The sequence below is a fragment of the Acyrthosiphon pisum genome, chromosome X (genome assembly GCF_005508785.2).
Source record: "Acyrthosiphon pisum isolate AL4f chromosome X, pea_aphid_22Mar2018_4r6ur, whole genome shotgun sequence".
Lineage (NCBI taxonomy): Eukaryota > Metazoa > Arthropoda > Insecta > Hemiptera > Aphididae > Acyrthosiphon > Acyrthosiphon pisum.
The window spans coordinates 125,433,021-125,448,512 of NC_042493.1; the positions used below are offsets into that span (position 1 = coordinate 125,433,021).

The 15,492-nt window shown below is 28.2% G+C and overlaps 2 protein-coding genes across 5 annotated transcripts in view; both read right to left on the reverse strand.

Moving 5' to 3' along the window:
• LOC100574460 (beta-lactamase-like protein 2 homolog) overlaps positions 1-4,047 on the reverse strand; it is a gene marked incomplete in the record, with an annotated part of 4,914 nt that extends 867 nt beyond the window's left edge. Inside the window, 3 exon segments of the mRNA XM_008188562.3 lie at positions 2,117-2,286; positions 3,556-3,861; positions 3,936-4,047. Coding sequence (XP_008186784.1) covers positions 2,117-2,286; positions 3,556-3,809 — 424 coding nt within the window.
• Positions 4,048-9,949: 5,902 nt separating this feature from the next.
• On the reverse strand, positions 9,950-15,492 carry LOC100574715. 4 transcript variants are annotated; one of them, XM_003247011.3, is made up of 5 exons: positions 15,075-15,492; positions 13,098-13,189; positions 12,403-12,543; positions 11,026-11,295; positions 9,950-10,887 (listed from the first exon to the last, which is right to left on the reverse strand). In XM_003247011.3, the coding sequence occupies exons 1-5, from the start codon at positions 15,082-15,084 to the stop codon at positions 10,201-10,203; spliced, it is 1,200 nt and encodes a 399-aa protein (XP_003247059.1). In that variant the 5' UTR covers positions 15,085-15,492; the 3' UTR covers positions 9,950-10,200. The 4 variants fall into 4 exon arrangements, with proteins under 4 accessions (XP_003247059.1, XP_029348645.1, XP_016662978.1 ...); XM_029492785.1 differs by lacking the exon at positions 15,075-15,492 and adding an exon at positions 14,734-15,001; XM_016807489.1 differs by lacking the exon at positions 15,075-15,492 and adding an exon at positions 14,340-14,358.

Sequence of the window (15,492 nt, forward strand, 5' to 3'; positions counted from 1 at the left end):
AAATAAATATTTGTTTTTGCTACATAAAGCCTTTAGAAGTTTTCAAGGGTAATAACCGAAAGCTTATATTAAGTTTAGTATGTACCTATAATTTCATTTTTTTTTATCTAATGTATTGTATTTTTGATAAAACACTGAATTTGAAAAACTACAATTGATTAATATAGTTCATAAAGTACATTTCAACTATATTTAGGTATACATAAGCAACTGAAGTTCTTACTTTTTATTATTAAGTACCTAACCAACAACTTTTAAATTTATGACATATTTTAATTAAAAATACCTTCATATACCAATTTTTTAATATCACTTTTGTATTTCTTTGGTTGATATATAAATTGAGGAATTCTTATTGTCATATATATATATATATATATATATATATATATCATATAAAAATAAAAAACGAATTTTCAGATGAATTTTGATACCAAATGTTTTTGATAATAATTTTTTTTAAGGTTATACTTCATGATTCATTGCAAACTATTCTGGGATATAGTTCAATACTCCTACTACATATTTGTTCCTAAATATTACATATTGATAATAAATGTAATTTCCTTGGAATTAATTCTCTTAATACCTCAATTTCCTATTATCCTGCTCTCCCCCGTACATAATATAAGAAAAGTTACTTTTATAGAATAGCACCGTCATAATATATTAGTTAGTAGTATCAAAAAATTTACAAAATAATTAATACATTTTAGATTATAATTGTTGAGCTATCTTAGTTATACTAGTAGATATTTAATATAAAAACAAAAAATAATAATAATAATGAATAAAATACATGTTTACTGTTTTAAGTATACAGTAGAACTTCCATATAACTGTCACCGAAGGGACTGAAAATAATGACCACTATTTAGAGGTGCCCGTGCTACAGAGGTAGAATAACACTAGGATACACTCGACGGGACCAAAAAAATTAAGCGTTACATAGAGGTGACCGTTAACGGAAGTTTTACTGTATACAGTTTTTCAAAAATATTAAAATATTATAAGATTCGTTTCAAATAATAATTCATAACATAATTTTAAAAGTTCAAATACTATAATAAATAGCTTTAAGAAATTAATTTAAGGGGCCTCGCCATCACGTCTTTTTTTGTCAAAAACTACTGTCTCTAATTCCAACGGTACGTGCCGACAATTATCACGATTTTTATTCTGAAAAAATATTCGGATTGCCGGTAATATATACAAGGAAACGGTCGAGCCACATTTTTAATTTTTGTAATTTAAAATGCAATAAAAATTGTAAAAAATTCAAAAAATTAAATATTTAATTAACTAAATACAATTTTAAAAATGTACCTCGACCGATGCCTCATAGATGTTGTGGAAAAAAAGAATATTTTGTCAGAATGCAAATTGAGTTAATCGTTGTGACGTATTGTTGGAATTAGAATCGTGTGTTTGAGTGAAAAATAAACATTTTTTCATGATCACAATATTACATATTGACATGTGCGTGCGAGTGCGTGTGAGAGCCCTCTGTACCGCTACAATTGACCCGGATGGACGCCACACACACTAATAATCATTTACGACTAACACATAGATCTCGGGTGGCGACAATTAGAAATTGCCTAAATGATTCTCCTTAAATCAATGCGATGGCGAGGCCCCTTAAGTCATAATCAACATTGTTTTCAATTCGCTAACATATTAATTTAACCCTATTTATTATATTATATTTTATTTTTTATAAAATCATGACTGCAATTCAATTGGCTCAAATAGCATAATGGCTTCTTTTTAAATAACTACTTAAGTATAACATAATAGACTAGGATGAGTAGTTAAAAGTCAGTTTTATTATGCCAATCTTCTGATAATATATACTATTAATTGTTATTGACAAAATGTTAATAATATGCAGAAATAATCATACCACAATATACCTAGTAGGTATTTGAGTAGGTATTACCTACTCAAATGTTTCATGGTTATTTAGCTTAAAATATTCTACTATAACATTACATTTCTAAAAATTATTTTTCTAAAAGTTGACATAGGTACTATAACTTGTTATGGATTATCAAAACGTTATGCTACTGTAATCAAATGACATACATAAGTAGGTACATATTTAATATATTACCATTTTTATTAGCGATCATATCCAACACATTTTTTACCCCGCCAATATGATCCGAGTGCCAATGTGATATTATAATATGATCAAGTTGAAAATTATACTTTATCATCGTTTCCTCAAGATTTTTTATATATTCTGGAACATTTGGCTCTCCAGCATCAATTAAAATACGTCTGTAACAAAATTATGTATTAGCAAATCAGGTAAATATATGATTTTAAATTAAAACAATTATAATTTTACATACAAGGATAATATAATTAAACTAAATTAAACTATTTTTTTTTAATAGGTATATACTATATATAGTAATATTAGATTATTACCACAGCACAACCTGGATTTAGCTGATTGCGCCTCTGGAATATTATACCTACCTATTTCTAATTAGAAGCTTATGTTCAAAAAGTTAAGTACAAGAGTTTGTAAGCAGAATGTAGTATGTACCTAAAATACATATATATTTTAGATAAGAAATGTAAACCTTAATACATTTTAAATTATTCGTCTCGAATATTGTTTATGAAATTTGTGTTGTCATTTGCATAACAAAAATGTGTGTACAAAATCTGTCCTACTATAACATAAATATGCAATGTAATTTTTGGTAGCTAATGTCCAAACTAATGCAGTGTTATTGTACAAAATATTTCAAATTTTTACACCAACAATATTGATAATTCAAATAGGCTATGAACGTTAAACAATACCTGAGGAACCTAAATTTGTGTAAGTTGTCCTCGTACATTACTACTTAATTGTTTAAATAATTATAAATGGAATACAGATTAGGCGGATACTATGGACAGGGTCAGATTTACTAACAATCAAATTAAGCGCATTGCTTAAGGCCCTAAAAAAATGCAGACAGCTGATATTAAAAAATATATAATATAGTATAACAGTTTGCTTAAAAAAAAAACAGAGAATTATCTAGTCTTCCAGATAATTTTCAGTAAAGAATTTAAACAATTATTGAATTTTTCATCAACGCTGTTATTGTTGATTTTTGGTACTTAACGAAAATAAGTTTAAGACTATTTTACTGTATTGATTGATTTAAATGTAACAGTTTTCCAAATGTCAAAAGTTTATTACTGTTTAAAGGTATGTTTCTCTTTTGCTTAGGTAGTAACTGAACTATGTAGTGAAACATCCGAGGAAACATCTAATCAATTAAAATTACTAAAAAAAAAGCATAAAGATCTTCACGATCGAAATATCTATAGAGTGAGCATTGAAAAAGAATTTGTCAAATATCTAGACTTTGAATAGGTACACTATTCATTACTCAATTTTTCAATTTAACTTGATTTGAGCCCGCATATTATGGTACCTATGCCTAATCCGGCTGAGGAAAAAAAACTACAAGAAGAATTTTGCCCGTTCAAACAAACCGTCTGAACCAGTCTATATTTGATATGCCGATGCGTAAAACATACCGCTGACCCGTGCCAACCACATATGTATTCGTACCCTGTAGCGTCATGAAACTGGGATTGCATCCCAACACCCGCAGCACCCTGGGCGAGACGCTGCCGACGGCGGGCAGACGGGGCAACGACATCCTGGAACGGGCTCGGGGCTTGGTGCTGCAGAGTCTACCGACGACCGACTGCGGACGGCAGCGATCGGAGATGTGATGGCCAACGACGGACAACCGCCATCCGCCGGACGACCGTGCAGCGGTGAACATTGACCTCGACGAGTGCCGATCGCGAGGGCTACAACGACAACAACGAGAACACCTGTTTTATCGCCGTCACAACAATAAAAACATAACGGTAATCGAATGTGAAGCCGATCGATCAAAACACTTTACCTGCTGACGCGGCTGCAGCTGTCGGCGAGTAATGCGAGCAGCGAGCAGACGACTTGCGACTGGCGACCGTCGGCCGACGCGTTTGCGATCGTGGTCGCCGTGTCACGACATGGACGATAATATTTCGATTTTCTCACCAACCATCGGTGAGTAACGAGTGTACCTATGACCTCGGAGCGTAATAATAATTATTATGACGGCGCATTACTCATCGATTACTTTATAATATGGTTATTACCATGACTAAATAGAGTCTATTTAGAGCCTATTTAGTCATGGTTGTTACCTTTCGTATTTTTTACCCGAGTTATTACTACTATTACGATCTGAGAATTTGACGGCGGATGAAACGTGAAATCATCGAACTGAGATAACGTTATCTCGACTCGTGGTGATAACAATAATTATCTAAAATACAATAAAATATTACAACGCTATAAACTGTGGATTATGCACATTTTTTTATTATTCTTTCATATTATTATATTACCAACGGTTGGAATACTCGACAGTAAATATTTTAAATTCCGTTCAGAGTCTTGTTTCTCGTACAATACTGTAATAATATTTTAGCGGTTTACGACGTGTATAGGATTTATCGCGGACGGCCATTGATAATAAAATAATAATTCGACGAGGTGTCGTAGGCCCGGTTTACTGTTCGTTTGATTGCCTAAACGTCACGTTCGACGGGGACTTTCGGTAGATTAATTTGTTTATTATTCGCGTGGGAAAATTTTGATCGTGTTCTTATATTATAATATTATTGTTATAATGTCCGATTGTGGCTAATTATGATATTCGTCGTTTGATGTTAATTCGTTTAACATTTTTCAATTTTTTAAAGACTCCTATTCAAACAAATTTTCAAGAGTAATTTTATGTCTAATATTACATTATTTAGAGATGTGAGTTTGTACTATACCAACAGTGGTTTAAATAGTTGTATACAAAAAATATATACATACAACATGTACCTATTAGTTATGAATTATGATTATTAGAAAGTTAATTTTATATTTCAGAATTTACTACGAAATGTAAGTTGTAACTGCATTTTTTGTAATTATTTCTAGTCACTATAGGTAGGAGAGTGGCACGACGAAAGTATTATTTTTGAGCAATTGCTCCTACAAAATTGTTGGTGGTTCCCCCTGCCCCAAAACACCTAGGTAAGTTTATCGTAGAAAAATACTGCGTATACAAATATGTGCCTTTTAGATGTCATCATAAATAAAAAGTGGGCAAGTGGGTAGCGATCTGTTGTACATTAGGTGTCTAGAGAAGTGACTGTAATGGGTATTGTTAAATTTGAATTAAATTATTCAAAATCATTGTAAACGAAAAACGATTCTGATCAAATACTGTCAGCTTATTATATTACTAAGTATATTTCATGGTATAATTGTGATTAAATTTATTTATTTTACTATTATGCATTAGTACTACACTTCTAAAGTAGGTTAAATTAATTTTGGCTGAAAAATTGCATTTGAAAATGTTATTTTACGTTTGAAATATAATAATATATTTTAAAAGTTTCAATTACCCACAAATAATGACAATAATGTTTTTAAATTACGACAATATAACTAAAATCGTCATTTTTTGTTTAAATACCTCATATTTTTGTCTAATTTTGAACATTTGAACAAATATTAAAATTATAATAATAATATAATAACAATTTGAATAAATATTAAAATGTCTATAAATAAAAACTGTGTCTGTATATAATATATTTTTTGGTTACAGTATGTGGAACTTTGTTTTTAATTTTCAATTCTTAGCCATAAAAATTTAACATTTTACACATTTTTAACTACAAAATAATTTGCAAATTTTCAATTTGATAAATGTTGTCAAAATTTGAACTTTAAATGTTTATGAAAAATAATCATGCATACCTACGTGTTTTTAATATTTTTAAAGTGCTATTGTAACAATATATTAAGAGTCTTATGTAGTACATTTTCAAATTTTTTGACGGAATGTAAAAATGTTGTTGACTTTTATAGAAAAAAAAACTAAAAAATTTTAAGTCTTCAAACGGCTCAAAACGACTCCAAATATTTTGAAAATGTAATCAAGTATAGAGAATTATAAAATTAACATTTTGTGTAAATTTCAAGTATCTGCGATTATTCGTTAATAATAAGAAAATCGTTCAATATCCAGTTACAATTATTTCGTTACAAATAAATTACTTTGAACGCTCATAAAAATGTATTTGTGTTTCCAGTAGCCTTTTTTTTTTTTTTTGTTAAAGGTAGACAAACTTATGAGGAATCTTGTATTAAATGTTCAAATCTTAGATATTTTAAAAAGACAACTTTTTATGAATTTTTAACTCAAAATAATTTGTAAATATTCGTGATTTTGAAGAATTTTATCAAAATTCTAACTTCAGACGCTTGTAAAAATTACTGTGGATTTACGCACTACTTAGTTTCCACCGATAACAACTAATGGAACCTTGTTTTATATCTATTAGCTTTTCAACGTGGCGAGGCTGACACTTGAGCTCACATTAATAATTGTACCTACCTATACTTCAATATTTAGTTTTATTATTTTAAATACATCAAATGAATATTATTATTTATGAAAGTTATAACATACTAAATCAAGATATACAAGATATTAATGAGTGTAATAAATAAATAAATTAACTAATTAAGTATGTAGGTACATAAGGTTACAATATTTTAAATTTTGTACCTAAATTCAAAATTTTTGGTCTAGGTAGATTAAATGACACTAGGGTGACGATGGTGCAGAGGTGTAGCTTGTATACATTTTTTTCCTCACAAAAAATTAGTTTAACTACCCACTGACTTTAGGTAGGTAACCCGACTTTAAATATTAATTTACTCAAAAATAATTATTGTATTATTGTGGTTTTTAAGATGTTTTCTAAAACTATTAAGCAGTTTAAAATGTGTTATTAGTTTTATAACTTCTTTTCAATTTACGATAATTTAAAGTACTCCAAGATTCGATGCAATATAAGTTATATAACACTAAAAAAAAAACAGTATTTTTACAATAAGTACCTATTATATTCGATTTACGATTATTCAGTTTTTTAATAAAATTTTACTTCTAACTTATATTTAATAATAATAGAAATAATAATAATAATAATAATAAAATAATTATTATAATTATTATTGTTTATTGGTGTTATAAAACGTTAACCATTACATAAATTTATAGAAAAATTTGGTTATAACATCTCCTCGATAGCTCAAGGTTAAACTCGAGGAGAGAGTAGGTATCAAATTAGAGCAAATAAAATAGTTAATTATATAGTTACAAGGTAGGTACAAGGTAGGTACACCACGACAACTAAGCTTATGTGGTACAAAATATATGTATAAGTATAACATAACAATAATAATTAGGTTACTTAAGAATTGTGTTACTCAGTTACCTACCGTGTTAGACGTTATAGTATGATCCTTACAAATAAAATATTATTGTAATAAAACATTATAGTTGTAATGTATTGTATACTTTTTAAATATTTTAAAACTATTGAATCTATGAATGTAAAAATTATGTTTAACACAAATGTATTGTTTTATATTTTAATTTTTAAACGAGTTATAAGGTACTTTAAGACGTACAAACAATTTACAATTTATTTTAAAATACTCATAGCTCGCTTAATAATTAAAATATAATAAAAAGCCCCCGATAATAATCTTACCTTTAGATTTTATAAGAGGTCAATTCACTCCAATTATTAAACTAACAGGGCTACACGTGTTCTGCTGAGCGTAGAATTTGCCATGTTACGCACTTGTAAGACGGAGACAACATAGCACAAACTGTTTTGCACGGGAACGAACCGTGAAAGCTACAGTCATACTTAACTAAGAGACTACATTTTCACTACATATAAAGGAAAACTTTGGCTAAATCGTTTTTATTATTTTCATATCACTTGTACGAAAAAAGTTCTTATTGTTTCAAGATCCATTATTGTTTTGTTTTTCAAACTTTAATAACTTTTAGGTTCTGGGTGGAACGATGAGTGTATTGATTTTACAATGATGTATGTGTTTTGTTTTTTATTTTTTATTTGTGTCTGTCATCACCTTTGAGGACAGTAAAAGTGCTTGGATTTATCTTCAACAGTATCTTTTCTGATAATTTCTCAAAATCGACTTTAGTTTTTGGTGTAACTTTAAAATAAATGACCGTAGATACATACAATTTTCACTGGTTGTTTATATTTTCATTTTCTATACGTCATGATAAAATTTTCAAAATACATATTATGATTTGTTTTGATCTGTTTAGAGACCTTTTCAGTTTCCAATTTTATTAGCTTTTTTTCTATGAATGTCAATAAAACATTATTTGTTGAGTGAAAATACTTAAATTTAATACAAGGCTCCTACTATATTGTTACATTGACATTTGAAAAATATTAAAAATCCTTATTCACAGTTTTTTTCATAAGCATTTTAAGTTTAAATATTGACAAAATATGGATAAATCACGAAAATTAGCAAATTATTTTGAGTTAAAAATTCATAAAAATTTTTCTTTTTAAATCTAAGATTTTAAAATGTAATACAAGATTGCTTATAAAATTATCTACCTTTATAAAAAAAAAATGTCTTTAAGAAATCCAAATTAATGAGTGTTTGAAATTCAAATTTTTACAACATTGGATATTCATTTGATTTCGCATGTAGCGATTTTCTTATTTTGTTGTAATTCAAAAACGAATAACTGTAGATACATGAAAATTTCAAAATATTTTGTCTTGTTTTGAGCTGTTTAAAGACAATTTCATATTTCAATTTTTTTATTTTTTTTATGTGAATATCAATAAAGTTTATCTGTTGAGCCAAAAAGTGAAAAAAATTAATACAAGGCTCCTGATATATTGTTACAATAGCGGTTGAAAAATATTAAAAATACATAGGCACCATTTTTTTTTATAAGCATTACATAAATACAATTTATTTTTATAGTAATTTTAAGTTCAAATTTAGACGAAATTACATATTAAAAAACCTAGAATAACTATTTTAACATAAGCGCCAAAATGAGATAAGAACAAAAAAGTTGTATCGTACAAAATCGCAAAATCCTAGATATCTAAGTGCCATGGTTAACAGACATTACATTTAGAACTACATAATATTATATTTTAACAATTTATTATTAGCAATTTTTATAAGATCGAAAAAATCAACCGATTTATTCAAATTATATTTATTTGTAGGTATGTATATTATATTTTAATAATATATTAATCAACTGATTTATTAAAATTATAAATTACATATTAATTTGGAATTTTCTTCTAGCCTAAAGCACAATATAATAAGCAGAATATATACGTCCACCTTAGTATTTCTTACATATACAAACAGTAAATGACTGTAGACATTTTTAATTTACCAAAGTTGACAATTTAAGTTTTAGAAAAAAAATTTAATACATTATAGTATTATAGAATATTATACATACTTACTTACAATTTTTATTAAATAATTATGTAATAAAAATTGTTATAAAAATTTAAAAAAAAGGTCTGGGGGGGGGATCTATCCCCTCTTTATCATGTCCGATTTGACCGTCACTGGAGAGTATCTGAGTATGACAACAATCTGTCCACGTTCAGCGACAACAAATAACAGGCGTTGCAAATCAAGACCGATAACACGGTGATGAGGTTAACTATGGGATGGATAATAACGATGACTGACACTCTCAACGACGACTTGGAAAACAATTTGGAGATAAGTAATCAACAAAAAGTTCCCATAAAGCATTAGCGTAATAATTAGGGCTGGAATTTTAAAGCCCTAAGAAATCTCTAAAGTAATAAAGGGTATCTCTTCCCATGTGACGGTCAGACGCTTTTCACACAGAGAGGATGCGCAAGGCCAGTGCTTGCTTTAGAATGAAGCCACACCCCTGCACAGCCCTGATTACCAATCTATGCTGAATAGACTATAGGAGTACACAGTACAGTCAATTTTTCAAGTATTTTAATTATTTATTAGGAAAACAATATATACATAATCTTAATATAATATCATACAGGTAAGAATAAAACAAAACTTATTTCTCATAGTTTAAGTTTTAATACAAGTATTCAATTTCAAAGAAATCAATACAAATACTATCTACATAAATAAATACAACACTTTAAACAAAATATATCCTATCTTGATATAATTTGATAAACATTAAACTTTATGTGGATAAATTACATTTGAGAGGAGTAATAATTTTAATCTTTGAATGGCTGTGTTTTAGTTCCATTTGTTGAGGATCGTAATTTACGTTTAAAGTTGTTTAAATTATGAGTATTTTCTCGATCACAGCGTTCAAGCTTTATACAAGGTACCTTATCAAACACTATATTTTTTTTTGCACATTTATCTAGCACTTTTTTATAGCAAGTTCCTAACTCTAATTTTAATGCTGGATTATTGATTAATGTTCCTATTTGGATATTATTGTTTAACACATTCGTAGAGTATGTAATATTATGGTTATGGTCATGTACATTTGGATTAGAAGTTTCATTTCCTTGAGAAATTGTTGAATCATATGTATGTTTGGTTTGGTTTTTCTTAACATTTTGTGAGTATTGTTTGTGTTGAATAACACTAGAATTTGTCATCACATTTTTACATTCAGCATTCATAACATCCATAGATCGAAGAGTTCTTTGACAAACACTTTTTAAAGGTTTTATATATGCATAATGGGATTTGTTTTTGATTACTTTAGGAAGATTTATTATAATATTAGATATTGCTCTATGTAAATATCTGATATTTTTATTTTTACTGTATTTGATAATATCAGCTAATGAATTCCAATCGTCAATATCATTGCATATTGTATTCCATTTTCCTGGGCCAAAAACTCCCGACGGATAAGGTGCATATTGAATTTTTCCGTTTGTATACTGTAAAACATAAATTAAATAAATTATATTAATTAATCTAAAAATATAGTTTTTTTCAGTTATTAATTTTGTAAATTATTTAAAAGTGATATAGGCATTATAAATTAAAAATTATATTATAAAGCCCATTGTACTTACATACTCTACTGGTAAGTTAGTAGAGTTCTCATAGTCTTCTCTATATAATTTATTGCTTCCAAAATACCAATACACTGATTTATTTAGGTCATAACCTAGTGGTGTTATGTTCAACATGTGGCGTATTTTTGTATTATTGGAGAGTTTATTTTGAATATTCTTCACATCAAGAATAAAATTGCAAAAGATGTAAAGAGCTTCAACTTTTTGTTTACGTGTTAAATCATCAAAATATGTTGCTGAATCTAGTGGATATTTAAAATTGTAAATCTGAAAAATGTATACAATACATAATTATTATATCAATAATCACTAAACTATTTATCTTTAGACAGTAAAATTGTATTTGTATTTAAAACAATATGCATTACTAAAATAGTGTAATTTACTAATTTAATATCAAAAAAGGTGGGCAAGTGGGTGTCGCTCTACTGTACAGTAGGTTACAAGTGGGTCACTTGATACATTTTGTCAAAATTCAAAGTTTATAAAAAAAACTGTGCTTATGTTTTTTTAATATTTTTCAACTGCTAACAATCAGAAGCATTGCATTAAGTTTTCACACTTTTTGGCCCAACAAATAAAATTGTATTGTCATTTATAAAAAATATATTAGGAGCATTTTATTAAATTGTCAAGCTTTTTTACCCAACAAATAACATTTTTATTAGTATTTATAGGAAAAAAAAATGAAAATATTGAAAATTGAAAATGTCTTCAAACAGCTCAAAAAGAGTCAAAATATTTTAAAAATTCTATGGTTATAGAAAATTAAAGTACAAACATTCAGTGAAATTTTTAACTTATGAGGAATCTTGAATCACATTTTAAAATCTTAAATTTAAAAAGAAAATTTTTTATGTTTCTAATTCAAAATAATTTGCACAAAAAAAAAATTGTGCCTATATAATTTTAATATTTTTCAACTGATCTTGTAACAATATATTAGGACCTTCTAATACAATTTTCAAGCTTTTTTACCCAACAACTAAAATTTTATTGATATTGATAAAATAAAAAACTAAAAAAATTGTAAACTGAAAATGTCCGTAAACAGCTCAAAATAAGTCAAATTATTTTTCAAAAGTTATGGTGTATAGAAAATGCTAATATAAACATTCAGTCAAAATTGCATGTAATAGAATATTAGAAAAATAGAAATAAAATAAGCTTATAACAAAAATAATATGTTGTTTGATAAAAAAAAAACCACACACATACAAAATATGTTTGGAAATAGAACTTAAATATACTTAAAATAAATATGCATACCAATTCATTAAATTCCGGACCTAATATTCGTATTTTTTGAAACAATTTAGAAATTAAAAAAATTATTTTAAAATTAAAAACATATTAATTTTAGTTTGAACTTACAATACATTTACTCTGAAAAAGTTCTTTCATATTATTCCACCATTCATTTGTATTTTGATCAGAAGAAACACAAATTTGGGTAAATCGGATAGCCATATCAGTCAACAAATATGAATTCTCTTCAACTGCATTTTCAAATTCCTGTAATTTTTTTTTTTTGTTAAAAATACTATAATAAAGTTTTATATAATAGTTACACTCCTATTAAATATTGATTAATTGCGTCAAGTTAAACAGTGTAACATTTTGGATAAGTATTTTAAAATATATTTGGTAATGTTCATGTTTTATTTAATCATTTTTAACACATGTCTGTGAATTAATAAATTTTTTTTTTATTGACCGTAAAGCCAAGCCAACATTACTTAAAAATCATAATATTTATAAAAAATATGGTTTCACATTAAATCTTTAAAATATAGATATTTGTAACTAAATAATTATAACAATTGATTTTGTTAATACGTTTTAAAAACTTTTTTTAAAAAAAAAACTCTAAAATATAACAATTACTGTTTAACATCTAGTTAACAATTATTAAACATATTATATTTTATAATATTATATTTATATAATAAATAAATAAATAAATTTAATACCTTTAAATAGGTATTTATATTTTTGTAAAATATTTTTAAGCTCTACTGTTATATTTCCTTTCCACAGTTGAGTATAATTTACTGCTTTGTACTTACATTTATGTCTATTTGACTGATATCTTTAGTGATAAGGTTGAAAACTTTACAAAAATGTACAATACTCGGTATCTCCCACCAAGTTTTAATTTCTGAAATATAAAAAATGTATTATTATCCTATATATTTTACTAATGCATCATAATACACAAAACAACAAAATCACATTAGATTTAAAGAAATAAGTACAGCCTACAGATACCTAGTTAGTTTAAAATTTACATTAAGCTTAAGGATCGTCACAAAGAATTTTTATTTTTTAAAAGATCAGAACAAAAATGGAACAATACAATTAACATTAATATTTAATTATTTTTTTTGTAAATATAACTATTTTAAATTGTTACAATGTAACCTAATTACATTGTAACCCAAATATAATGATATAATATTATATAATGTAGGTACCATACATTCATTATGTATGTTCAATTCCAATTTTTCCTTAACACGTTGACTGCCAGTAGTCATTTGTAATTCTCAAATATTATAATTTTGTGACCACCGGCGCCCATAGTTGATAATTACTACCTACCAAGCCACATGACATCCGGTGACCGTAAATGAATATGATTTTAACTAATTACATTTATTATGGCGCTACAATATTGTACCTACTAAAAAGAGAGGCGTACCAGGAAAAATATTTATTTGATGTAATAAACGTATTATTTTTGTTTTTTCAAATACAAAGTAGGTATACACAAATTAGGAAAAACATGGAAATATATGTTAAGTGTGTCAATAATGTATACCGTGTTACCGCCGACAGTCACATGGCCAATAAGTCAGTCAACGTGTTAAATAAAAAATTTATTTAATCAATTACTTAGATTTTCTAGCCATTTAAGGGTTGTCCTGTATTAATATCAACTTTTTTTCTCTAATGGGAATCATACTTTTTCATATAAAATTAATTGACTTTTTTGAAAATGTTGACTGTGTTCTCTGAACACCACCAACTTGATTTCTATCGCAAGGACTATGTAGTTTTATTAATTAATAAATTGCATTCGAAAAGGGGGGTTCTCACTTTAAAAACAGAAGTTTAAGTCATTACCAAATACTACAAAAAAATTCAAGAATTTAAAAAATGGTCTTGGATTATATTTAAAATTTCCAAAAATTAGAATTTAAAATATTTTGTTACATATTTCAAATTTTCATAGGTAGGTATAATAATATGATGGTAATAATTATAATATTAAGAGCGTTTCAGAAAAAAATATACAATATACCTACATTTTTATTGAGAAAAATCTGTACAAATGAGCATAATAAGTTATATGATCACTCTGCACCTATATACAAGTACCTAGTTTTTTTTCCATTGGTTTTTTTTTTTTTAATACAAAATTCCGTACGTCATAAGATGTGGAGGGGGAATTCCTTACAATTTGCGCACCAGTGCACCTCCGAAAATATTGATCTGGTCGTGCCCCAGTGGCGTAATTAGGAATTCGGTTTGGTAGGGGGGAGGGAGGTATACGTTTATAGCAAACATGAATGGCCATTATCAATACTTTGATCAAAATGTTAGCAGTAAAAAAAAAAGTTTTGAGGGGGATCTATAATCCCCTAATCACGCTCATTTTGTGACCATGCGCATATAACATTAAAACCAAGATAAACGTACAGTGTGTAAATTTGATAAATTTGAATTCACGAAGTAAACCTCCAATTTATAATAAATAATGTTACGACGATACGCACAATGAGCCACAAACAAAAACGGAGGGAAATTATGAACATTGTTGTTTACGACCATTATCGTATGCTCTGCAGGTGTATTGATCGTAAGACGCCGCCTAACGTTACAATCTCACGGGGCATTGATACGCGCGTAATGGTCGCATATGACGTGAAAGTTGTAATATATTCTGTCGACGTCATCCGCGAAACGCTTTGCCCACACACCTAATCGGTTTTGATATTGTTATCAGTTATGTAAATTATTAGAGCCGTCAAAATACTCACCGCCGTCCATGGTCGTCGTCGGCGCGAAACGAGATATTTGAAAAAACCGATTTGGTGTTATTATCGCGTGCGCGCGATATTGTAAAATGTCTGCGGTTATAATATTGACCACGGTCGACGACGTCGATGAAGGTCGTACCTACAACATGGCAGCGAAAATCACGTCGTGGAGCATGAAAACTCGCGGCGCGCCGACAGTCTAGCGTCCGAACCGCAGTCGTATCGCCCGAATAATCGGCGAGCACTGAGCGGCGAGCCGCAGACGGTCGCGTCACCCGCGTAATAATAATATTACTATCGAAAGCGCGGAAACCGGACAGCGTCCGCGACGGCGGTGGGCGACGGAAGTACTAGAACTCCGCGCGTCCGGAGCGTGCCCGGTTATGAACGGTTAGGTTGGGTGGTTAACCGGTCATGG